General features: G+C 43.3%; 1 protein-coding gene across 1 annotated transcript; it reads right to left on the bottom strand.

The window, feature by feature from the left end:
* Nucleotides 1-1,322: 1,322 nt before the first annotated feature.
* Nucleotides 1,323-26,375, bottom strand: VIPAS39 (VPS33B interacting protein, apical-basolateral polarity regulator, spe-39 homolog). The gene is made up of 20 exons (XM_082681943.1): nt 26,255-26,375; nt 23,425-23,517; nt 22,463-22,568; nt 20,564-20,707; nt 19,418-19,456; nt 19,000-19,064; nt 18,223-18,279; nt 14,358-14,450; nt 13,676-13,709; nt 13,065-13,167; nt 10,768-10,795; nt 9,326-9,399; nt 7,298-7,373; nt 6,725-6,859; nt 6,077-6,118; nt 5,665-5,754; nt 4,505-4,591; nt 3,838-3,927; nt 3,314-3,418; nt 1,323-2,326 (listed from the first exon to the last, which is right to left on the bottom strand). The coding sequence occupies exons 2-20, from the start codon at nt 23,515-23,517 to the stop codon at nt 2,306-2,308; spliced, it is 1,482 nt and encodes a 493-aa protein (XP_082538069.1). The 5' UTR covers nt 26,255-26,375; the 3' UTR covers nt 1,323-2,305.
* Nucleotides 26,376-26,741: the final 366 nt, after the last annotated feature.

The raw sequence follows: 26,741 nt of genomic DNA, 5'->3' as shown, positions 1-26,741 counted from the left end.
CTTCCCCACTGCCTGCCCTATGGATTTCTAGCTCTACCACCAGACATGAAGATAACCTTCCAGAGACTGTACCAGCTGCCACACTTGAGCAAGGTCAAAGCCCTGTAATGAATCCCATATGTAGATTAGACAGGTGGACAGACTGGCAGACTATATAATCCTAGTGGCTCTGCTTCTCTAAATGAACCCTCATACACTAGTTAGGTCACCACTGTTTATTTGAAGATCGGTCAATAACTTCAGCACAATTTAGCAAATTAAACTCCTGTTTCTTCAATAGCAAGAGGGTTGATCCGGAAAGGAACCAAATATGAGGTTACCTGGAATTGCAAAGGCCATTACAAAGTACAGGAGCAAAAGATGGAATCTGATCCCCTTAGAGCAGGCTTTCTCCACACTGGCACTACTGACATTTGGGGCCGGATAATTCTTTGTTGTAGGGAGCTGCCTGTGCATTGTAGGATCGTTAGTAGCATCCCTGGCCTCTATCCACTACATGCCAGGAGCTCCATCCAGTTGTTGCAACAAAAAGTGTCTCCAGGGCTTCCCTGGTGGCGCAGTGGTTAAGAATCCGCCTGCCAATGCAGGGGACACGGGTTCGAGTCCTGGTCCAGGAAGATCCCACATGCTGCGGAGCACCTAAGCCCATGCACTATGACTACTGAGCCTACACTCTAGAGCCCACGAGCCACAACTACTGAAGCCTGTGCACCTAGAGCCCATGCTCTGCAACAAAGAGTAACCCCTGCTCGCCGCAACTAGAGAAAGCCCACGCACAGCAACAGACCCAACACAGCCAATAAATAAATAAATAGATAGATAAATAAATAAATAATAAATTCTTTAAAAAAAAAAAAAGCGTGTCCAGATATTGACATGTCTCTTGGGGGGCAAAATTGCCTCCAGATGAGAACCACATTGCCTTAAAGCCTGCTGTGTGCCTCTGTACGGGTGTCTTCTCTTCCCCCTACCACTTCACCCACTCCACACAGCCACGAAAGCACAGAATCCTACAAGCTCTGAGAGAATCGTGCCCTCCCCTCACAGATTAAGATAATGAGTCCAGAGAGAAGGGGACTCGTCCAGCACCACACAGCTTGTCAGTGGTAGAGCTGGGACGAGAGGCCGGGTCTTCAGCCAGGGGGCAGTGCTCCCTCTGTTAACCACACGGCCCTGCTTTGCCGTAAGCACTGTTATTCCACAACCTGAAGTGCTGACAGGCTGCTGAATGCTGTCACCAAGGCAGATTTGTAGTGGTCCCAAGAGACGGGGCAGATGCTTCACTGTTCTGTACAAAATAACTGGGAGGGAAAGAGAAGGCACCAAGGAAGCAGCAGCTTTATTAGGAGTCTAGGCATGTCTGGAAAACCCAGTTCAGTCACAGAGAACAAAGGCTAATATTGGTACAGGAATGCAGGAAACTGGCATTACAGAATATCCTCTCGAAAACCAACATGAAACTAAAACCTCCATCTTAATAGCCTAACAGAAAAGCTGCTGAGTTTAGCCCCGGTGAAACTTGTGGAAGGTCCTAGTGAAATAATGAGATTTGTGCAGAAAAGGAGAGCTTCCTCCAGCAATGCTGAATCTGAGCTCCATATAAGGTTAGGGGTCTGGGTGGGAGGGAAAGGTAAGGGGGATGCTCTCATCTCTCACACAAGGCCACCTCGGGGTGCAAGTGAGAGAGGAACCAGTTTTTGTACAAAGGGAAGACCATGGCAGCAGAGGGACGCTGGCAATCTCTGTAATGAGGCGGAGGACTCTGTACAGTGTGAGGGCGCCTCCAACAGGTCCTGGCAACACTGGCAGCGCTTCCTGAGGCCCCCTGGGAGACAGCCATTCTGGTTCTGTCCTGACTTCCTTCAGAGCAAAACTGCCATTGTCCAGCACCAAGTCCAGGGTCATAATTAGCTGAGGGGAATGGAGTGGCCACCCTAGGACACCTGTACCTCTCAGTCGAGGAGACTTCCTTTCTGGAGCAGTCACTTTCCGCAGACCAAGAGAGATCTTGCCCAATATGGGCCCAATCTAGAAATTATTCCCACCTTCACATGAGCACCAGGTGGAGAGATTCTCTCATGAGGCAAAGCTTTAGATCTTGCCCCTCAGATGATGGCCCCTGGACAAAAGATCGGTCTGAAGCTGTCGGTGCCCAGGTGCTAGTCTCTGTCCCACAGGTAGCAGGCACTGCCTGCTGACGATGGGCCCAAGCGATGTGATGCTTAACTCTCCCAAGAAGAGCGCTCTCTACTTTCACAGGCAGGAAAGGAAGAAATGAGGCAGGTTTCAAGGGAGCTGATGCCACTTAATTCTTCCATCGAATTTGCTGTGAAAAAAACAAACAATGATCAGTTTTTCACTGATCCTTACAGATAGGCAGATGGAATTCGATAAAACAAGGCCCACAGCTAGGTAATGTAAGGAAAAGAAGGATGCAGGGGGGAGGTTGAGAAAGAAATTTTTTTAATGTGGGGGGGAGTTCATTTATTTAGAGATGGATTAAATACCTATTCTGTATCTTACAAGCCTGATTTAGGGCACTTATTCTGGTTCTGCCTGCCTGAGGACAAAGATTCACTAGCTTTAGCTTGTGGAAGGTTCCAAAATATCTAACAGGGACCTACGCTCCACATTAACAATAAGCTCAGCAATTTTCTGCTATGAGAGATGAGTCAGCTGTGTTCCCCAAATAGCTAAAATCTATTTCACCCACTTCTCTTTCCCAACAGGAAAGTCACATCCAGCCCCAGGCAACTATGCAGTTTGGATATTCTGAATCTGTAACGTTTGTTTCTAGACTCCCAGTAGTTAGTCCTTCCTACCTGCTAGGTTTAACAATGATCAGAGGGCTACAATTGTCAGCCAAGGTCCCCACATCACCCTTATGTCATCCCATATCTCAGGAGTGACTTCTGCTGTTCTAACCAGTGCTTTTGCCCTGTAGGCCCATAGGAGACCCTTATCAAGAGATCCACAGGGCTTCCCTGGTGGCGCAGTGGTTGAGAGTCCGCCTGCCGAAGCAGGGGACACGGGTTCGTGCCCTGGTCCGGGAAGATCCCACGTGCCGCGGAGCGGCTGGGCCCATGAGCCATGGCCGCTGAGCCTGCGCGTCCAGAGCCTGTGCTCCACAACGGGAGAGGCCACAACAGTGAGAGGCCCGCGTACCGCAAAAAAAAAAAAAAAAAAAAAAAAAAAAAAGAGATCCACAGGCTTGGCTGACAGCAATCCCATCCAGGCCGTGGGAATATAAACTCAATGCTACACCATGAACTGTTTACTGACACTGCTGGAGGCGTAAGCTGCAGCTGCTCACCGAGCTGTTGAGAATGGCATCAATCTTCTCCTCCTCGGCAGATCCTTTATCCACCTTGCTCCTGTACACCAGCAATTGCTGACGATCCTTCAGGTCCCGGCAAGTCTATCACCAAAACAGACAACAATAAAAACCACCAATCAGCCTTCTCCAGAAGGGGCTTTTTCCTTTTGTCACTCCCGTTTTGAGCTAAGTTTCAAGGAGAAGCCAGGAAGCTACAGTGGGATAGCAGTGGGGTCAAGCACCCACTGAACTTCATGCTGAAGAGAAGTCTACAGAGGTTACGTGGCTTGATTCAGTTCTATGAATTCTCCGAGTGCAACGAATTTATAAAAGCAGAGAGAAACCAGTCAGAGGGCTGGGAAAATCATACAGGAGTGCTGGTCTCCAAACTAACTCTTGCCAGACCACTTTATCCACTGAGTTGAAACTGACAGACGAACCTCAGGATCTAGGACTTGAGACTATAATCTCCCACCTCCCACTGAGGTCTAACTCAGGGTTTTCATTTCTTACGGACTCACATCAATGACGACATCATGACACTTGAACTTGGTGGCTAAGTTCAACTTTGTGTCCACATCTTCCACCAGATTGACATACTCCTGTAATATCTGTGAAAAGAAGTACTTCTGATTAATGATTCCCAGATGTATTAAACCCAGAGCTCTGAAAGGTAGAAAAAAAAATCCTGAAGAAGGAAAAGAGTCAGTATCTGCAGTCTACAATTCCCATCATCAACCACAGGACTAGTTTTGCAGAGGGAAATGAGGTAGACTCTCTGCAGTACCTCCATGCTCCCCCAGGAAAGAAGGGAAGGGCCCATTCCTCCTTATCCCAGAGCTAGATACCCATGCCAGCAACAGGTATGCCCTAGACCTGACCCCGTGCTGTGCCCCCTTGCTCCCTGATGTCCTTTCTCATTAAGTTCTCTTTTTGCATCATTTGAATAGTATGTCAGTACTCCACCCGGGCTAAACACAGTAGATGCTCCTCAGAGAGGGCAGACTTGGATTACTTCTTAAGCGCAGAGGAGAACTTCCTTCCCTGGCCTTTTCTATGTCAAGGTACAGTACAACCATTATGCTGCCTTTAAGATAAGACCAGAGCAGGTCAAGTCTCCCATCGCTGAGCACTAGAGGCTGAAAGTTAGGTTTCCTAGAAGATCCTGTACCCTCTAAGAGCCATTACCTGGACAGGGGCACTGTTCTTGTGCAAAATTTCCACAACTCGATGGAAGCCAATGGGTGCTCTCTTCTTGGTATAGCCCAGCCAGTTCTGCAAAAGGAAGATGGGGCAGCCGTGGGTAGGCCAGACATCTGAGCTAATCTCCCTAGAGATTAATCTCCCTAATCTCTTCAGACTAGAATAACATGGTGATGAGGAGTGGATGAATGGGAGGCGGGGGAGAGAGAAATGAAGAGAGATGAGAGTTTCAGAAAAGTCAAGGAACTCAGGAGGGTGGAAAAGAGTCAGAGGTATGAAATAAATTCTTAGATCTATAGGCACGAATGCAGAAAAATGTCTGTGAAATATGGCTAAATAAAATAAGCAATTTACTTAACAATCCTTGTAGTATGAACTTATCTGGGTAGACTAATCCTACCCTTTACATCTTTATATTCATATAAATGTTTACTTGTCAGTTCATGAGGAAAGGTCTGGAAAGCCACCCGTCAAACTTTTCACACTGCTTGCCTTGAGGAAGGGACTGAGAAAGGAACAGGTGGACAATGGAAGAGGAACTTCACTCTTTACCCTCTACACTGTCATATCGTGTTTGATTTTGACACAGGCATATATTGCTTTGGTAGTTAATGTAGCCAATTAAATAACTAACAAAGGGGGAGAACAAAAAACTGTCAAACCCATAATGGAAAAATGGATATTTAAACATAAACTAAGAGAGACATGACAACCAAATGTAATGCAAGATCCTTGACTGGATCCTGACAGAAAACAAAAACAAACAAAAAACAGCTCTAAAGAGCTCATTTATATGTATGATAATATTCTTATATTAATGTTAAATTTCTTGAGAATGATAATATTGTGGTTACAAATGAGATAAATGCTTAAGTAATTAAAGGAAAAGTATCATGGTATCTGCAACTTACTTTCAAATGTTTCAGCAAAAGAAAAAAGCATACGGCAAAAATGGTAACAAATTAGTGAAGCAGGTGAAGACTGTTAACTACTTTCAGCTTTTCTTTAGGTTTGAAACTTTGGAAAATAAAAATCTGAAGGAAAAATGTCTACCAGTAACTAGAACTAGAGATCCCAGGAGGCACGGGATGACAAGATGGTATCGCCAAGGCATCAGCGGCATGGAACAGTCCCAGGGCACCCACCTTTGTGGTAAAGAGGGCATCGACATCATGCCAGGCCCGAAGCTTGGCGCGAGCAGCCAGGGCTGTCAGCACATACTGTTTTTCTGGGATCTAGAAAACAGAGGCCAGGGGAAATTCAGGAGGAGTAGAAATGCATCAGGGGATGTGCTTGAGAATTTGGAAAGATAGGCAAAAATATTCCCTGGTGTTGATTCTGCCTCTTAAAATCCACAAATCTCTCAGGTTTCCAAGCCCCAGCACTGTTGCAGGCCATTCGGTTAAAGCCTTCCCTCACTTCCCACAAACTTACTCCATTTTCCCCTTAACCTTGAATGTTAAGGGACTTACTACTGTGCAGGGATAGAAAGCAACATCCACTCCATGCAGTTACTCTGATACTACTTTTACCAAACACTGACTAATTTATATCTACCTTAAATGTCTTCTTCAGGTTGACTGGACTGCTGAATGTGCCCTAGGATGAAAGTGAAGAAGGAATTTTAGTGGTATTTCTCAAATACTACCAATCTCCCCTTTTCTTTTCCACTACATAGACAGTCTACATTTCACTCCGCAACCATTTAAACCCGGAAATTAATTTAAGAGAAAAGCTCCGTCAGGTCTAACTGGATATCACCATAACCCAGCTTAAGAGGACTGGATTAACAGGTATGGTGTATTTCCCAACTTTATGCTAATCCTATTATCATTATGATCATGCCCACCTATAGTCATTAAATTTACACCTCTTCAAAAAACTTTTTTAAAGTACCCACAAGTAACTATCCCCCGCTGCTCTTCTCTGTACTGTGTGAATCCATTTGAAATGGAACCTTTGAACAAAGACTGCTATGGGAGCAGCATCATTCCATGCCAGCTCACTGGAAGCCATGCAAACCCTTACAGACCTCTTTTCTCCTCTTGGTTCACCCCTGCTGAGAGCCGGGAAGGCTTCCCAGATGGATTGCCGAGAATTATGCGCACCCATTGTAAATAGGATATGCTGAAGTACTGGCTTTGAAATATGCTCGTCTTGTGCAGTGAGAATGTGTGGGGCCTTTCTTTCACGTTCTGCCTGTACCTCAGCCTCTGTGTAGTGGTAGAAGCAGGAGTAGAAAAGCGTCGTCACTAACGGCATGTTGAGGATAGAAGCTTTGCGGGGGTGCTTCCGGAAGATTTCAGTCTGTCCTGCTGATTCTAGATGTCGATCATTTGCCTGTGGTGGCGTGAGCCAAGTGAAAAAAAGGACAATGTCCATGGAGTAGAGGCAGGAGAGAAGCCTTTAATATTACAGCAGTTGTGCTTCCTACCCTAGGAAAGAGGCAAAGAAGAGAAAAAGAAAAGGAATTGCCTAGGATGGCCCAGAGGAGCTTAAAATCCAGAAAATGATGACAGGCCCAAGTTGGATGGAGGAAGACCAGAGAAATAGTGATGAAATGGAGTTCTGGGAAATACTTCCAGGTTAATAGCAAGTGAGAAGAAAAAGGATGCCTGAAGACAATGGACAGAAGGCTACCACGTAGAGAGAGAGAATGAAAGGCTCTTAGAAAATGTAACAGGAAATGACCTATGTGGGCAGAGCAGAAGTCTCCTAGCTGCTGAATGGCAGTGAGCTTTGGCACTGAAGCAGAAGTGTAGAGACAAGGAGTCTAACCTCGATAATGATCTGACGTTCCAGGAGCGTGTAATGGTCTTGTATGTGTGCAGAATCTTCTGCTGAAAATGGCAAACTGGGAGAGGGCCAGAAGGTTAGTACCTCATTCTCTACTCAAACAGGAAACAAACCCAACTAAACCAAATCACCACTGTAAGCATAAAAAGCTCATGCGGCTTCATAAATCTGATCTCAGTTCACCTTTAGAGCATCCCTGAAAGGCAGAGAGAGAGAAAGCAGAAAATAGAGGAGACCGTTGGCTGGGATTTTATATTTAAGGTTTTGTCAATTCGAGGAGCCTGAAAGTCCACGAAATATACAGTCACTGGTGATTTTGCTGAGGAATGAATTAGAATCCCCTCATTGTGGGAGTTGGATTTTTTTTTTTTTTTTTTTTTTTTTTGCGGTACGCAGGCCTCTCACTGCTGTGGCCTCTCCCATTGCGGAGCACAGGCTCCGGGCGCACAGGCTCAGCGGCCACGGCTCACGGGCCCAGCCGCTCCGCGGCATGTGGGATCCTCCCGGACCGGGGCACGAACCTGTGTCCCCTGCATCGGCAGGCGGACTCTCAACCACTGCGCCACCAGGGAAGCCCTGGAATGTTTGATGAACGAGTCACTTAGCTAGTGAGTGAGCCTAGCCAGCTGCCTGTCATCCACATCCCCGTGAAGCACAGCGGTTCCTATCATTGCTTAATGTCAATGCTTAACTCTCCTTAATGGGCACTTACATTTGTTAGCAATTTTTTTTTTTGAGCAATTTTTATTGGGGTATAGTTGCTTTACAATGTTGTGTTAGTTTCTGCTGTACAGCTAAGTGAATCATGTGAGCCATTTTTTAATGCAGAGTAATAAGGTAAAATCAAGTTACACAGCACGGCGGTATGTTTGTAGATTAGTAAAGATTTCAGAGCTCCACATATGTCAAGGGTCCCATCTTCAACACTACATTATATTTTTACACATGAAGAAGTTGAGGGACAAATAGTGTGTTGCCTAAAAGCTATATGGTAAGTCAATGGGTAAGGCCAGGAATAGAAGCCAGATTTTAAACTCCCAGTTCCCAGACCTTCCTTCAGAAAGTGCTGCCTTATTCCCCTACTCCACTCACTCCAGGAAGAATTCTGAAATTCAGTTACACTCTCCCAGATAAGTGTGATCCCCAGCCAATTTTTGGAAGAGATAAAGAAGCCAGCAAAAGGTTCCAGTTACTTCACTATTCTAACTTCTCTTTGTTTACGAGAGGCCATACGACGCATCAGCTCAGTAGCTGATAAAGTTAAAATTATGGATTGCATTGAAATAAACAAATTTCTAAATGTGAAACCTGGAAATCATGTCACATGAGGAATGATTAAAACAACTGTGACCACTGAAACTCGAGCAAGGTCTACTGGGTAGACTCCTCATCTGTCTTGACAGATACAGGGAAGCAAGTTTTAGCTCAATATAAGGAAGCACTTTCCAATAATGAAGGCTGTCTGACAATAAAATAAGCTACTTTCCAGAGAACTGTGTGCCCCATCACTGGAAGAATAATATGTGGGGTGGTTTTTACAGGGATTTATATTCTGAATGAAAGCTGGACTGAATCAGTAGTTCTTGGACTGTGGCGTTTCAAGGACCAGTAACACTGAAAATAATATATAAGGTAAAATGTTGCCAACTTTTTCTTTTAATATATAAGGTCACACAAAAAAAATTATAATCCATTTTTCTACCAAAAAGGGGGTGGAGGACGAGGGGAAAAAAAAATCCCAGAATAAAAGGCAGTCTTTCAAATTAAATAAATATAGCTTTAGGAGAAAACTCTCTACATTGTCCTTATTATTCTCAACTTACCACCTATCAGAGAAAACTCTGTGGGGGACTAGTGTTTGGAACCACTGAATGAGATGATCATTAACGATGCTTGTATGATCCATTGTTAGCCTTTCCCTGCAACCATCTATCCATTCTACCCTTTTTTAGTCTCTTCATTGCTCTGTATAAGAGTATTTATAGTTAAAAACATTTCTCCCCCACTTACCCAATGCAGGTCTTAAGAAATTCTTTTCGTTTCTCGGGGTCCTGAATGTTCAAATGCTCTCGATAATGGGTTAGCTACAAAAATCAGAGAAAGGCTTTGAGCTATTTCTTTTCCTCAGAAGGGCAAGGTAGCTCTGTAAGTAGATTTCCCATGCTTAAAAACTAAATTCTCATTACCAGAGATTCCTCTGTGAATAGATTAGGGGGCAGGGGGTGGGGAGGAGGGCAAAGAATGATTCAAAATTATTATCTCTAACTGCATTATCCAGTATGGTAGCCACTAGCCACTAGTTTCAAGAAAAAGTTGTTCTTAGGAAATCTTCATACTCTACGGGGATAAACTAAAAGCAGACTCTCAGCTTTGCCAATTGCAAAGTTTACAAGGTTGAAAAACTCCCAATTTATATACAACAGCATGCATGACAAATCATCTTCAATTCAAACATAATACAGAATATGAAGAAAATAAGAAAGTTTTAGATAAAAATAAGTTATGCAAAACACATTTATTTTCACTGATTAATCAAACTTCAAAATAACAAACTTTATAAGAATGCTATTTGAAGAAAATTCCTTATAGTTTTGAACCTACAGAAATTAAAAATGTAAACAAAAAGTTTTTCAAAATGATTACTACAGATTCCCAATCATTTTGAGTAGATTTAGATAAAGGGTTTTTGAGATTTTCCCATGCCCTGAATATTAAGTACAAGTTCCTTTTACAAAATATTACTGAAAAACATTTTCCTGAATTATATTCTGTTGCACAAAGAAGGTTAAAAATATATTACCACCAATGTGTGGTACAGCGACTAAAAGGACAATCCTGACATTGACGGCACTGAGAAATTCTTACCCCTGCACTATAATGTTCAACTTTTTAAATGGATCACTGAAGTCTGAATAATACAATTACATTTTTGGTAAAATTTCAGATTTATTCTTGTATTCCAGGAGTTTCTTCTCTAATGGTGAGAATTTGCCCCAAATCAATTTTAACAGTCATTGAGCTCTCAGCCAAAATGTGTATTGGGTGCACCACCAGCAGCCTGACCTATCTTCCTTCATGACCTGTATCTGGTTTCTTATCCCTCTTTGCTTTCAGTATTATCTTTAGTATTAGAAGCCAAAACCCCAAAGCTCCAACAAACCAAGAATTGAAAACAACTAGAAATTAAGAGACAAACTCCAAATTGACCAGGCCAATTTTCATTCAGCTATTAAAAAAAAAATTATTCATAAGCCCAATCAAAACAGCATATAAAAAGAAACAAAATGGTACATCATTTGGATTGTTTTTAGGCTTCCCAGATGCCTTTCTCTCCTGGATATAATCAATACCAAAGGAAAGAAAATATTCAATCAGTTTGGGATCTTGGAGGCTGGGTTTTGGCTTAGACTTCTGTTAAAGAGGCCCCCAACTGAAACAAAGGCCACACTTACCGCAAGCTCTTCTGTTCTATCTAGGAACCTGGGAAGAAGCAGAAGGCAGCAGGGCATTTTTATTTATTGATGTGTGGCAGTATAACCTCACAAAATAGGATGACTGCTCTAAAAGAAACACAATTCAAACTCATTTGCCTCTATACATAAGATAAACCCTTCTCTTCTTAAACTCTCTACTGATCAGCAACACCTTGAGAACACATGGTGGATCAGGTATCATCGTTCCCCCATCTACCTAGCTGAGCAAAGAACAAAGAAGACACTGCAGGGCACTAATAACTGTAATGTTAACAGATCTGACAGAAAGGCTCAGAGCCTCCGCAAAACCTTAGCCCACAGCAGTCTTCTGTTTTTTGGTTTTTTTTTTTAAATACAGCTGAAGAGTTTTTTTTTTTTAATAAATGTATTTATTTGTTTATTTATTTTTGGCTGCATTGGGTCTCCATTGCTGCGCACAGGCTTTCTCTGGTTGCGGCGAGCGGGGGCTACTATTCATTGCGGTGCGCAGTGGTGGCTTCTCCTGTTGCGGAGCACGGGCTCTAGGCACGCAGGCTTCAGTAGTTGTGGCTCGCGGGCTCCGTAGTCGTGGCTCGTGGGATCTAGAGCGCAGGCTCAGTAGTTGTGGCGCACGGGCTTAGCTGCTCCATGGCATATGGGATCTTCCTGGACCAGGGCTCGAACCCGTATTCACTGCATTGGCAGGCGGATTCTTAACCACTGCGCCACCAGGGAAGCCCTGGTTTTTTGGGGTTTTTTTTTTTTGTGCTACGCGGGCCTCTCACTGCTGTGGCCTCTCCTGTTGCGGAGCACAGGCTCCAGACGTGCAGGCTCAGTGGCCATGGCTCACGGGCCCAGCTGATCCGCAGCACGTGGGATCCTCCCGGACCGGGGCACGAACCCGCGTCCCCTGCATCGGCAGGCGGACTCTCAACCACTGCGCCACCAGGGAAGCCCCCTGTTGTGTTTTTTTTTTTTTAAAGATGAAAACACTTTTCTCTGTCATTAGAATCTTGGAAACAGATTGTCTATACTGCCCTCTGTTGTTTTCAGGTACAGCATACAATGTGTTTGGTCTCTCCCCAAAGGTGGTAAGGCCTTGGAGAACAAGGACTTGTCTTCTTACCTTAAATGGACCACTATAATTAACATCACTAATTTGGCATAGAGGTGATACTTAATAAAGCCTTGCTGATTGGGAGGGAAAGAAGGAAGGAAAGAAGGAAGGAAAGAAGGAAGGAGGGAGGGAGGAAAGGGTTGGGGGAACAACCTGTCTCGATGAACATGTCTTCTGCAAATTCCTGGCTAACCATCTGTAATCTTGATCCTGCCCAGGTGACCTGCTTTCCCCACCTTAGTCTTCGGGGCAGCTCATCGCTGTGCTGAAGCCATGGGGTAAATGAAGTTACCTTGGGCCACATGTCAGCCTAAACAGAGGTTCCAGCCCCTTCTCTGATACTGAAGAAAGGACATAAAATAGCCCCTACCAGTTGAAATGAGACAGGGAAGAAACACATGATAGAAGACAGCCGCCCCCAGTAGATACGCCTACCTCTTGCCTCTCTACCTATCAAAATCCTACCTAGTCTCACAGGCCCAACTCAATTCCTAATCACTTCCATGAGGCTCTCCGCAGATATCCTGACTGAAAATTATATATGCTTCTTCTGCTCTTCCACTGTACTTCTCACTGGCATCACTGGGGATCAAGTAATAAAAGATACCTTTATTCTAGGTCTTTTGTAAGAAAATACGTCATAAATATTAATACTACAGACTAGGCATTATGCTGAGTGTTTATACACACGAACTCTTTTCATCTTCATAATGACCTGTGGGGTGGGTATCATCATCTCCATTTTACAGATGTGAAAACTGATGCTTGGAGAGGTTGAGTAACTTGCTCAAGGTCACGCTATGAACTAAGTGGTGGAGACAATATTCAACGCAGGTGCTTGACTCCAGAGCCTGGTTCTTAACCACCTGCTGCATGGTCACTTTATCACAGGTTGTGGTACATTATTAGTTATCCCATCACGTTTCTTTTTTTCTTTTTGGCCGTGCTGCACGGCTTGCAGGATCTTAATTCCCTAACCCAGACTGAACCCTGGCCATGGCAGTGAAAGTGCCAAGTCCTAACCACTGGATTGCCAAAGAATTCTCCTATCACGTCTCAATATCCTGTCTAAGCATTTCCATAAAAGAGGGGCAGTGTCTTCTCTTTCTCTGTATTATCGCCCAGAGTGCTTTGAACAAAGTACTTAATGAACTTTATAGACCAGATGATCAGTTCTTACCTAAAGAGGTCCAAAAGCAGCTTTTGATCCCCTATCTCCTTAAGGAAGTGAATGAGATGTCTCAGGGCAACCTGCCGTACCTCCAGCTCTCGGAAGAGGATCTCTAGCAGGCAGGAAGAAGGAGTTAGATGGGGAAAGATTAAAGCCTATTACTCAATAGGAAATTGCTCTCCCTACTCACACATTCCAAACATGATCTCCTCAAAATCCACCAGAAGCTAGGAATGGTTTTCTATGGTGCCCATCCCAATGGCTCAACCCACCAGCAACATACTCCATGGTCCAGGGCAATGCTTAGCCTTTGTGCTAACTTTCAGTTCTCACCAACCCAAACATCAGGCACTGAGCATGGACTTTCACGTCCTCAAACCCACATAGCCATCTGTCTGTCCAATAAATGGAGGGGCTTTGTAGTTACTGCAGTTATCACCCTAAAGGAAGAACAACTGCCCTCAGGGTTGTGATGTGTATTCAGAAGTCTCAGGCCATCCCAGCTGTCCCTAAAGTAGACTTGATGCTGGTAAATTCTGGTATGAAAGCCACAATGCCATTCTCCCTTCAAATGTAGTAGACACCTTACTGACTGAAGATTTCCCTTAAACCACGCTCACCTTTGCTCAATGTCCTCTTCAGGAAGATCAGAACCTAGAGGAAAAAGAGAACTAAGAATGAATTATCCTGTGTAACCTTCCAAACGCAAGGCCCTGCCTGAGCACCTGATGTCTAGGGATGAGGCCAGCAACTCATTAGGAATCTCTGCCGGTCTATACAATAGGTTTCTCTATGTGATAGAAGGACAGGTGATGGACATATGGAATGAGCTGTGTCTTGGGAGTCCACATACCTGTGCCCCTACTGGTGAGAGGCACCTCCCTCCCTGTGTGAGAAGCTGCTCTCACATCTCTCCTCCTTCAGATTATTCTTGAGAACACGAAGTGGCCAACCTACTGCTTCTGGGTCATAATCAAGAGTGCCACACACAATGCATATCCTGCCAGCTAAGCCTTAGAACACGTACTTCTGAGAATCTTCCACTTCAAGAGGAAACCCAGGGTCTCTACTTGACATTACCAACAAGGACCTACTGTATAGCACAGAGAACTATACCCAATAGAATCTGAAAAAGAATAGTTACATATATAACTGAATCACTTCACTGTACACCCGAAACTAACACAACACTGTAAATCAACTATACTTCAAATAAATAGGTTTTTAAAAAATCTATTCTGATTAGACTTTCAGAAACAAATGAAAACAATACTTAAACAACAAACAAAACCCACAACTCACCGCAGTAATGACGTTTCCATCATGCATGCTTACTGCTTCTTCTAGGAGTTGTAGCTTGTCTTGTAAGGAGCGGAATCTTTCCAGGGAGCAGACCTGGCAGAGTAAGAACAGAATTGGTGTGCAAGGAAGACAATTTCCTATATTCTTTTGTCACTGGATACTGAAGAATGGGCAAGAATAAACTAAAATGTCCCCAAGGAGAGCTTCTTTGTTTTTACACAACAGCCCCCAGCACTCTATGAGCCAAGAGATTCCCATCATACCCTCCCTAGTTCAGCCTTATGCCCTAGAAGATGCTGATGTCCTGATGAACTCTTGCCAAAGTCAACGGGTAGAGAGCTCACTTGTTCTCTTTTCCTCTTTTTCTTTAAATCTGTTTTTTCGGTTTGTTTGGTTGTTTTTTTTCAAACCCTTGTGTCGAGGGCCGACTTTCAGTAGGTCGCAGCGAGGGAGCTGCTCTGCTACGAACGAGACGCTGATCCAGAAGCAGGTTGTCTACGAATAGTTTAGGACCAGGTTCCCCAGGAATGTGTGGTGTGTGATGGGCAAGGCGGTGGCTGCCTTTCCAGCAGCGCCCTATGTCCTAGGACGAAGGGCTCTCTGCACTGGACCCCGGTCCCGAAGTTCCACAGGGTACGCCACGCCACCGGGGACAGTGGGGGACCAGCTATCTGCGGCCAACTTGTTCTCTTTTTAATGGGGCATAATTTACATAGCATAAAATCTACCCTATTTAAGTGTACAGTTCAGTGAGTTTGGCAAGTAAATAATTCCATGTAACTACTACCGCAATCAAGATACAGTACATTTCCATCACCCCAGAAAGTTCCCTTGTCCACTCTGATGTCAATAACCTTCTCCCATCCCTACCCCCCAACAACCACTGATCTGTTTTGTCACTAAAATTTTGCCTTTTCTAGACTTTCAGAAAAACAGAATCATACAATATGTACTCTTTCGTATCTGGCTTTTCACTCAATATAATGTTTCTGAGATGCATCTATATGTTGTGGTATTAGTAGTTTGCTCCTATTTGCTGCTGAGTAGTTTTCCATTGTATGGGCATACCACGAGTTTTTAATCCATTTACTTACTGATGGATATTTGAGTTATTTCCACTTTAGGGGCCGTAACAAATAAAGTTACTATGAACATCTGAGTACAAGTCTTTGTATGAACGTATTTTCATTCCTCCTGGATTGTAAATGTCTAGTGAAACTAAATGTGTTTAATTTTGTAAGAAACTGTCAGACTACTTCCCAAAGTAGTTTACCATTCTACCTTCCTGCTTGTACTGTATGAGAGTTCCAGCTGCTCCGCATCCTCCCAATGTGTGGTAAGATCAGTATTTTTAAATTTAGCCATTACAGTGGCTGTATAGTGATATCTCAGTTTTAATTCATGTTTTCTTGATAACTGATAATGTTGAGCATCTTTTCAAGTGATTATTGGCCACTTATGTATCTTTTTTGTGATATAACTAGTCAAATCTTGAGCCAATTTTTATTTTAAAACATTTATTTATTATTTATTTATTTATTTAATTTATTTTTGGCTTCGTCAGGTCTTAGTTGTGGCACACGGTATCTTGGTAGAGGCATGCAGGATCTTTCGTTGCCACATGGGCTATTCGTTGCGGCGCGTGGGCTTCTCTCTAGCTGTGGCGTGTGGGTTTTCTCTCTAGTTGTGGCGTGCAGGCTCCAGGGTGTGTGGGCTCTGTAGTTTGCAGCACAGAGGCTCTCTAGTTGAGGCACACGAGCTCAGTAGTTGTGCCTCGTGGGCTTAGTTGACCCATGGCATGTGGGATCTTAGTTCCCTGACCAGGGATCAAACCTGCGTCCCCTGCATTGTAAGGCAGATTCTTTACCACTGGACCACCAGTGAAGTCCCCTTGAGCCAATTTTTAAATTGGATTGTTTGTGGATTGTGGCGCAGCAGTTAAGAATCTGCCTGCCAATGCAGAGGACATGGGTTTGATCCCTGGTCCGGGAAGATCCCACATGCTGCGGAACAACTAAGCCCGTGTGCCACAACTACTGAAGCCTGTGCACCTAGAGCCCGCCTGCTACAACTACTGAAGCCCACGTGCCTAGAGCCCGTGCTCCACAAGGGAAGCCACCACAATGAGAAGCCAGCGCACTGCAACGAAGAGTAGCCCACGCTTGCCGCAACTAGAGAAAGCCTGCGCACAGCAACAAAGACCCAACACAGCCAAAAAGATTTTAAAAAGTTTAAAAAAAATAAATTGGATTGTTTATCTTCTTATTATTGAAGATAATTCATTATATTTTATATACATATTCTGGATAAAATCCTTTATGACACATGTATTTTGCACATATTTTCTCCTAGCTATGGTCTTTTTGTGATTTCTTTCGTTTGTTCATTTGAATTTATTTCATTTTATTTATTTTTGGCTGCACTGGGTCTTCGTTGCTGCATGAGGGCTTTCTCTAACTGCATCAAGTGGGGGCTACTCTTCTTTGAGGTGCATGGGCTTCTCATTGTGGTGGTTTCTCTCGTTGTGGAACACAGGCTCTAGGCATGCAGGCTTCAGTAGTTGTGGCTTGTGGGTTCTAGAGCGCAGGCTCAGTAGTTGTGGTGCACGGGCTTAGCTGCTCCATGGCATGTGGGATCTTCCCGGACCAGGGCTCAAACCCATGTCCCCTGCATTGGCAGGCAGATTCTTAACCACTGTGCCACCAGGGAAGCCCGTCTTTCTGTGTTTTTAACAGTGTTTTTAAAGAACAAAAGTTCTGGGCTTCCCTGGTGGCACAGTGGTTGAGAGTCCGCCTGCCGATGCAGGGGACGTGGGTTCGTGCCCCGGTCAGGGAGGATCCCACATGCCGCGGAGCGGCTGGGCCCGTGAGCCACGGCCGCTGAGCCTGCGCGTCCGGAGCCTGTGCTCCGCAACAGGAAAAGCCACAACAGTGAGAGGCCCGCGTACTGCAAAAAAAAAAAAAAAGAACAAAAGTTCTTAATTTTGGTGAAGTCCATCTTTTCAATTTTTCCCTTTCCATTTGATGGTTTTTGTGTGCTTAGGTAATAAGTCTTTGCCTAACCCAAGGTTACAAAGATTTTCACCTATATTTTCTTCTAGTTTTATAGTTTTAGCACTTATTCTACATTTAGGTTTATGATCCATTTTGATCCATTAATTATTATGATGTCAATTCTCCCAAAATTGGTATATAGATTCAATGCAATCCCAGTCAAAATCCCAGTAGCTCTTTTGTAGACACTGACAAGCTGATAGTAAAATTTATATGGAAATACAAAGGATCTAGAATAGCTGAAATAATTTTGGAAGGGAAGAATAAAGCTGAATAACTTATATTACCTGATTGCAAGATTTATCACAAAGCTACAATAATCAAGGCCTTGGTAATGGCATAAAGATAGACAAATAAATCAATCAACCAGAAGAGAGTCCAAAAAGAGACCTACATATATATGGCCAATTCATTTTTGACAAAGGCACCAAAGTAATTCAATGCAGAAAGAATAGTCTTTTCAACAAATACTGCTGGAACAAACGGAGAACCACATGGGAAAAAATGAATGTCAATTTTTACCTCACACCATATACAAAAGTTAACTCACAATGGATCAGACCTAAACATAAAAGATTGTTCTCATGCTTACAGGCACTACTTTTCACTCTCATCCATCACTCTTTCCCCCCTTCCCCATCAAAGCAACACTAAACCCTGGAGAATCACAAATTTTGCAGCTGACTTGTCTTCTTAGTGGATTGATTTTCCTCCTGAAAACCACTTCATTTAACAAATATAACTGAAGAGAAAGGTCAAGCTGCCCAGCTTCCCAAAAAATCTCACAAGAATTCTCTCCCCAGTGGCCTTACCTTGCCCTTCCGAAGGCGTCGCACTGTGTCACTGGGGCTCCAATCATTGCTGTAATCCTGAAATATTAGCAATGCATGAATCCCAGGAAGTTAAGGGATCAGAATTGTAAGTGTGCCTGCTCCTCATCTCAAACTCATAAACTTAGTCCCTAAAGGGAAGATATTTTGTGGAAGGAAATGGATGAAAAAATAAGAACTGGGATGGTCTTGTTCTGAGTTTCTTAAGGAACTAGAACAGAGACAATATAGGCAGGAGGAGTTGGATCATACAGGGAATGGATCAACTAACAAAACCAGCAATGCTATGCCTAAGTGGTTCAGGATTTCAACCCCTAAATGCAGTTTTGGGACTCTAATTAACGGCTTTGCCAACAGAGGGAAAGAGAGGAACGTGTTCCTTTTTTGGACCTTATGATATCGTTTCTTCCTTTTGAATCGATTTGCTTTTTTATGTGCTTCATGGGAATATGAGTTCCACCAAGCTTCCAGACCACAGTGGTGATCAAAAGTTTCAAAGTACAACCTAAAAAAGGCAGCATAATGGGTAAGGAAAGTGTGCCAGGACTGAACCAGAAAATGGAGATTCTGAGTCCAAGTTCTACCATTTAACTAGCTGTGAGACTCCAGGCAAGTTCTGTTTAGAAATCCAGTTTTCTTACCTATAAAAGGGGTTTAAAATCATACCTGCTCAAAGATTTGAGAAAATCGAGCAAGATAACATAGGTCAAAGTATGTCAAACTGTGTAAAGATATAACACAATGTAGGATATAACTCACCCTATACTCCCCCTTGGGTCTCCCTAGCTCTGGAGCATAGCTCTTGGCAGGTGTGTCCGACAGAGCTGAAAAAGAACAGGCAACTGATTCAGAAGGGCACCATCTCCTGCCATTACCTTCCTCTACTGCTTCCTTCTCAGGCACACTTTTTTTTTCATTTGGCCCCCAAGGTATCATTATGGCCCAAAGTAGATCCCATTCCTCCCCCAAAGACAGCATCCCTAGAAGTTACCCTTTGCCCCTGTAACCAGAATGGTCTTGACCTCCTTACTCAGCATCAGAAAATCTTTCTAATAATGATGACAGATTCAGAAGAAATGTCATCATCTAATTATCACTTGTCCCCATGACTCCCCAGGTTGTACCCCAGATCAGTAACATCTCCCACAGTAATCAAGAGAAGAGGGTCAATGCCTACCATCAGAGAGGGACTGGAAACTTCCAGGTCTAGTTCTCCCTAAAGGTAAAGTACACATAAGGTCAACAGTTCATGTCAGAGCCATTCAGACTTGGTTAAGGATGCAGTGCACACAGAACTTTTTTATGCAATATGAGAACTTAAGGCTTAAAAAAGTTTTTATTCAACTTCAGAAATTTGAGGTGCTGCGAAAAAAAAAGGCACTGAGGAACAGTTTTAAAATTGTGGTTAAAATATACATAACATAAATTTTACCATTTTTAAGTACACAGTTCAGTGGTACTGAGTACATCCACAATGTACAATCATCACTACTATCCATCTCCAGAAACTTCTCATCATCCCAAATTGAGACTCTGTACCCACTAAACATTACCTCCCATTCCTCCTCACTCTCATCCCCTGGTAACCACTATTCTACTTTCTATCTCTATGAATCTGACTATTCTAGGTATCTCACAGAAATGGAATCATACAGTATATGTCCTTGTATGTCTGGCTTAATTCACTTAGCATAATGTCCTCAAGGTTCATCCATGTTGTAGCATGTATGAGAATTTTGATCCTTTTTAATGCTGCATAATATTCCACTGCATATACATGCCACATTTTGCTTATTCATTCTTCAGTCAATGGACATTTGGGTTGTTTCCATATTGTGGCTATTCTGAATCATGGTATTATGAACACTGGTGTATAAAAATACCTGTTCAAGTCCCTGCTTTGAACTCTTTTTGGTATATACCTAGAAGTGGCCTGCTGGATCATATGATTGTTCTATGTTGAATTTTTTGAGGAACTACCAAACTGTCTTCCACAGTGGTTGTACCATTTTATATTCCCACCAGCAGTGCACAAGGATTTCCAACAGAAACGCACAGGGGTAGGGAGGAATTCTGACCTAGGCAAATTTCTTCAGTACCTGTCACAGGGTTAATGTCAGTTTTGTTCATCATGTTCTAGAAACCCAGTCCAAGCCCTGTGAATTCCCCTCATTTCTGCCCTGCCTGATCCCCAACGGCCAGCTCCAAAGATTTTTTGTCCCTCAATAATCTTTTTCTTACAGAGTAAATGAAAATTATAGCCTCAGCGGTTTTTTTTTAAAAAAGAAAAGGACTTCCTATCCCTTTAACCATCACTCTTTACCTCTAAAAAAGCTGCTCAGGGAGTAGGTAGAAGCAGGTTTGGGTAGTTGTGCATAGGAGGAGAAGCTGTTTCGGTTCTTTAGCTGTTCACGCTCATGGTTTGACCCACTATTACTAGCAGTCTCTTTGATGGACCATGAGATACCTGCAAGATAATGAGATCTAGATCAGTAATTCTCATCCAAAATAATGCCTTGGCATCCAGCATTCCAATAAACTCTAAAAGCTTTTCATTAGAGGCTCTGGTCTCTTGTCAACATGAACTTAAAAAATTGGGGCAGGGAGAAAGGACAGAATCAAATAGACCAATCAACAGAAAAAAGGGGCAAAGGAACTGAATAAATGGATCACAGAAAAGGAAATACAAGTGGCTATTAAACATGGGAAAAGATGCTCAACCTCACTCTTAATAAGAGAATTACACAAAATAAAAGTACACTGAGATACCACTGGCCCCCTATAAGACTGGCAAAGACCCAGAAGTTTGGTAATACCCTGTGTTGCCAAGGCTGTGGTGGAGAAAGGAATACTCTGACACTGCTGGTGGGAGTGCAAACTGGTGCAACCCCTGTGAAAGGCAACTTGGCAAAATCTAACCAACACAGATGCAAATACTCTCTGCCAGTAATTCCACTCTAGGAATTGATCTTTCGGACACTCTTATATGGGCAAAATACAAGGTTATTGACTGCAATATAAACAACAGAAGATTGGAAACAATCTAAAGTTCATCAACAGTGGACTGGTTAAATAAATTATGAGAAATCCATACAACGTATACTATGCTGCTATTTTTGAAAAGGAAGAGGCAGAATGAGAAAGCTCTTTATGTACTGATATGGAAAGATCTTCAAGCTATACTGTCAAGTAAAAGAGCAGGGTATAAAGTATGCTACCACTGGTGTAAAAAAGGGAGTAAAAATATATACTCCTATATGTATTTCCAAATACAAAAAGAATCTTTAGATGAATACACAGAAAGCAAACAACAGCAGTTGTATTTTGGGTGGCCAGGGCCTGAGAACTGAGTAGATGCATGACAGTGGGGAAGGGAAACTTTTCACTGTGTGCCTTAAATACTTTTTACTTTTTAAATCATGTGACAGTATTTCCCAGTTTAAAAAAAAAAACCTTGGGCTTCCCTGGTGGCGCAGTGGTTGAGAATCTGCCTGCCAATGCAGGGGACATGGGTTCGAGCCCTGGTCTGGGAAGATCCCACATGCCCTGGAGCAACTAAGCCCATGCGCCACAACTACTGAGCCTGTGCTGTAGAGCCCGCGAGCCTAGAGCTCCGCAACAAGAAGCCTAAGCACGGCAGTGAGAAGCCCGAGCACCGCCCGCCAGCAGCAACGAAGGCCCGAGGCAGCCTAAATAAATAAATAAATAAATGAAAATTAAAAAAAAAAAGTCAGATGGACTCTGCAAAGGTGTTAAGTGGTATTACAGAACAGCTAGGCAGTGAGACTTGGTGGCTAAGTAAATCAGTTCTGCTAGCCAGTTATGAGCACTTCAGTCAGCAGTTCCCAAATATGACTGCATATCAGAAGCATTTACAGTGCTTATTATCAATTGAGACCCCACCCTACCCCCCAACCACCCCCATCCCCAAGACCTACTGAAGCAGAGTCTCTGGAGTGAAACCTAGAAATCTAATTTTAACAAGCACCCCAAATAAGTCTGAAATAGCCAGCCAAGCATTAGCCCTAGGGTAGCAGGCCTAGATAGCCATATGGAAACTACTGCTGTACTTCCCCAGTATCTTCTCCTGGGTTAAATTTCCAGATGTGTGCTCATCTGAAAATAGTTTAGCCTCATTCCCTTCCCTGACAAGTATTGAGGAGACTTTACTAGTGGTAAGAACCCTGAATAAGTAATCCTTCCTAGGGCCTCTTCTACTTACTTCCCACAGGTTCCCCACTCCAGCTGACTCTCTCCAGGTCATCGTCATCATCATCATCATCCACGAAGTCTCGAAGGCTATTCACTGCCCGCTTGGATTCCTTTAACTGCAGACAGACATAAGGCAGGGCACTCAGGCAGTCATCACTTCTCACCTCTCCTTCTGACAGCCAAGAAGGCTGAGGAACTGGGTCTTGAAGATGGCCAACATTTTCACCCTCTGCAACTGAAAGCCTAGCCTGCTAGACATTTGCCAAGAAAACAATTTGCTTTTTAGCCAACACTGGAGTCCAGCGACAAAAGGTCAGGAGGAATCAAAACCGCTTTTGAATTCTAATCACACTCCTGGTATTGACTTGCTTTGTAGTGAGGTTATCCATCTCTCCAAAAATGAATCTGCTTCCCCATTTGTAAAATAGACACAATAAAGACAAACTTCCAATCCAGTTCATCCTTCAAAAATAATAAATTGGGCTTCCCTGGTGGCGTAGTGGTTGAGAGTCTGCCTGCCGATGCAGGGGACGCAGGTTCGTGCCCCAGTCCGGGAAGATCCCACATGCCGCGGAGCGGCTAGGCCCGTGAGCCATGGCCGTTGCGCCTGCGCGTCCGGAGCCTGTGCTCCGCAATGGAAGACGCCACAACAAGTGAGAGGCCCGCGTACCGCAAAAAAAATAAAAATAAATAAATAATAATAATAATAAATTATACCACATGATAAAAGACAGGGTTCTTGAAAAAAAAAACTCAAAGAAATCAATCATCTTAAGAATGTAAAGGAAAAAGGGCAGAGAGTTGATTTTTACAATCCCCCTCTTTTCTCAGAGTTCTTTTCCATGAAGATTTTTCTAAAGATCTGACTGAAAACACTTCTGAGCCTCATGGAGACAGGTTACTGAGGATGCAAGGGGAAGGGTACACAGTGGAAGAGGGTGAGACCTTCAGCAACTGTTCATGGAAACCTACCTGTGACAGCTCGTCATCTTCGTCATCAAAGGTGAAAGCCTTGAACTTGGAGCTATTCCAATACTCCTCCTCATCACCCTTTGTCCGATTCATCTGGAGTGAGAGGAAGATAGATATATGTCCCTTTCTGGATTCCCCTCAAAAGAGCTCCAAAGTTTTAAGTTCCTAGACTACAAACTCCCCACAGTAATGAGGGATGTGTGAAAGTGTCTGGTAAAGCAAATACTGAACACGCCATATAAAATCAGATCCTTGGGTCTCCAATCAAATCATACTTTTGATCCTCTGATTACCCACAAGTAGTCATTCATTCCTAGAGCTGCTACTTTCTTCACGGTACTCTCTCAGGTGCTGTAAGGAATATTTAAAGTGCAAAAAATAGTCCCTCTCTGAAGGACCCTACAATAGAACTCGGGTATTCAGCATAGGTTATGTATAAAGGTAATAGTACAAAGCAGGCAAGTGTTAAAAGAATGCATCACAAACTTTGCTGAATATACAATATCAATCAAAGCAAGAATATAACAGATAATAACTGCATTCATGTACTCAACATATATCTATTGAGTGCCATCTCTGAAGCACTGTTCTAGGCTCTGGGAATACTACAGTGAATAAAACTGACATATCTTGCTCTCATGTGTGCTTGTTAAATGCCTTAAGGCAAGCAAGCAATTAAAGGAAGCTAAATTATCCCCCTTGTATCTTCAAATCATGATTAATTTATTAACAAGTATTGGCCAAAATGTGGGAAATGAGGGCATGGCCAAAAAAGTATATAAAGAATCAGTCAAAACACAAGTCCCTCTCATAACTACTCTAAAATTAGATTTCACCCCGAAAAAAAGTTTTGCCTTAGAATTACAGACTAAACTATCAATGCCAACTGGATTAGAGTGAAAACTGATGTAAGCCAAGAACCAGGTACTGAACCTTCCACAACACCCAAAATAACTCCAAAGGCTACAAAGTGTCAAATTCTAAAATATCAATTTGCTTTTTCTTTCATCTCAGTAGCACCTTTCTCAATAGAAGGTTAAGAAACACTCATCATGGCAGCCCCATTGAGGCTCCCAATGGCCCTTAACATACTCTGCTCTCACTGTGTTTTCAGGGGATCCAGGGATGGCAAAGGTAGGAAGAGAACTTTTTACTATCTGGTTCTTTCCCATTGCGGACATCACTAATTGATTTCTACTGAACCCAAATATGGCTTAAAAATCTTTTTGTATATTTAATCCAGGGAGTCAAAACCAAATAAAAAAGCTAGCAGAAACAATAAAATCATCCCTTATATTGGAACAAGCATAGGCTTTGTCGTCAGGCAGACTTGAATTCAAATGTCGCTTCTCCAATTCTGAGCAAACTGGGTAAATATTGTTATTTACTTCTAAGCCTTGGAGAAAGTGATATCCTACCTCACAGGGTTGCAGTGAAGAATAGGAGTCAAGAAACAGCTAACAAACTGCCTAGCATAAAGTAAATACTAAATGTTAGTTGTTTTTAGTATAGGATATCTTCTGCCATCTTTCTATCTCAGCCATCTGCAAAATTTGGGCATAACAATAGAAACCTACCTTTTAAGACTGGTGTGAGGCTTAAACCAGTTAAAACAATACATGTAAAGCACATATGCTGACAGAAAATTAATGTTCAGTATTAATTTTTATTATTAATAAATCGCTATCTTGGAAAAAGCTAGAAGAATATTTCAAAGCATTCCTGAAGCTTAAAAAAATTTTGATACAAAAATTCTGAGTAGCCATCACAAACACTGAAGGTGTGCATACAGCAGGTGAATGCCTCTGATACAGATGCCGGTTTATAAAGCACTTTGTCATCCTCAGAACAACCCTGTAACGCAGGCCTGGCAGATCCCATTTCACTGATGAGGGTAATGAGACAAAAAAGGATTAATTATCGAAGTATTAAGCTAAAGCTAGCTGCTCCTAGCTAATCCAGGTTTTCTGTCTCCAGGGTCATTTCCACTGATTTGCATGGTCCTTTTATCACTCTAGGGAAAACGAGGGCAGGTCATTACTACAGTAAATAAATGTAAATATCTACGGATGGGCATAGAATGTGTCTGACAAACCCAAAAATCCACCAGAGGATTTCCGGAATCTTTTTTAACCATGCAACAGCAGTGGACATCTGACACTCATCTGTACTTCTAGCGCCAAGTCAGAACACAGATTTACTTAGCAAGTAAAAAGATAATGATTTAATGGTTCTAGAATTTATAAAGCAACCAGGTACAATTTTAAGCGGAACTGAGAAAACTGCTTCAACATGATTTAAAATATTTCAAAGGCTTGTCCTTGTCGCTTGTTTACTGAGATCCCACCATATAGGGTAGTAGACCCGAGGGGAGAACAGGAACATGACAAAGAAAGGAAAACGATTCAACCAAAAATATCTATAACCAACACGCTCCCGGCCTTAGGACACGCCAGAAACCAGCTACTAAGAAGTTACATTCGGATTCATTTATCATTTTTAGAGCCAGGCTACGAACTGAGACGAGGAAATGTGGGTTAAACTAATAAGACTCTACGGGCGAACGTCCAGGAAACACGGATCAACCGCAGTGGCCAGAGCCCAGAACCCTGGTACAGTAAATGCTCGTTCAAAATCCGTTGTCTGGCCTCACTCGCGGCCCCAACCCCGAGTGGACAGCGGCTGCCTGCCCACGGGTCGCCGGGACTGGAGTAACAGAGTCAGGCCTGGGGGGCCTAGGGACGCCTCAGAGAACAGGGTGAAAGGATATGGATGCGGAGAGGCTTGACTTGGCCAGATATGTGGCCCAAGGGCTTTGGGACACCCTCACCTCTTCCACACCGAGCCCTCCCTCTCAGGTCAGCGTCAGAGTCCTCAACCGTTGGACCGGCCTTTCTAGACAGGCTATGCGGCATAGAAAAGAGGCGGAAAGGGATAGTTCCGGAGAGAGGCGGTCGGCTGTGGGGATGAAGACCGTGGGGTCAAAAAAACGGCCGCAGGGCATGCTAGAAGTTGTAGTTCCTTCCTCCTCTGTCATCGGGCGCTGCCTTGACGGGCCACAGGGGCCTGTTGACTACAACTCCCAGAATCCGCAGCGTACCGTGCTTAAGTCCTTTCCTCTACATTTTCCGCGGTTATCCTGCGGGTCAGTCAACAAGACTACAACTCCCATGAGGCTTAGCATGGCCGATTAAGGGTTCAGGGAAACAATGAGAAGTGTCCTTTGTGTCTCCACGGGTGAGGAATGACCGTGTGAGCGGTAGCATTTCGTGTCTTTTAGGCGATAACCCGAAGGAGTTTGAAGGATCCCTAGAACA

This window comes from Grampus griseus, assembly GCF_964374135.1.
Source record: "Grampus griseus genome assembly, chromosome: 2".
In the NCBI taxonomy this organism is placed as follows: Eukaryota; Metazoa; Chordata; class Mammalia; order Artiodactyla; family Delphinidae; genus Grampus; species Grampus griseus.
This window is presented reverse-complemented; position numbering and strand designations above follow the sequence as displayed.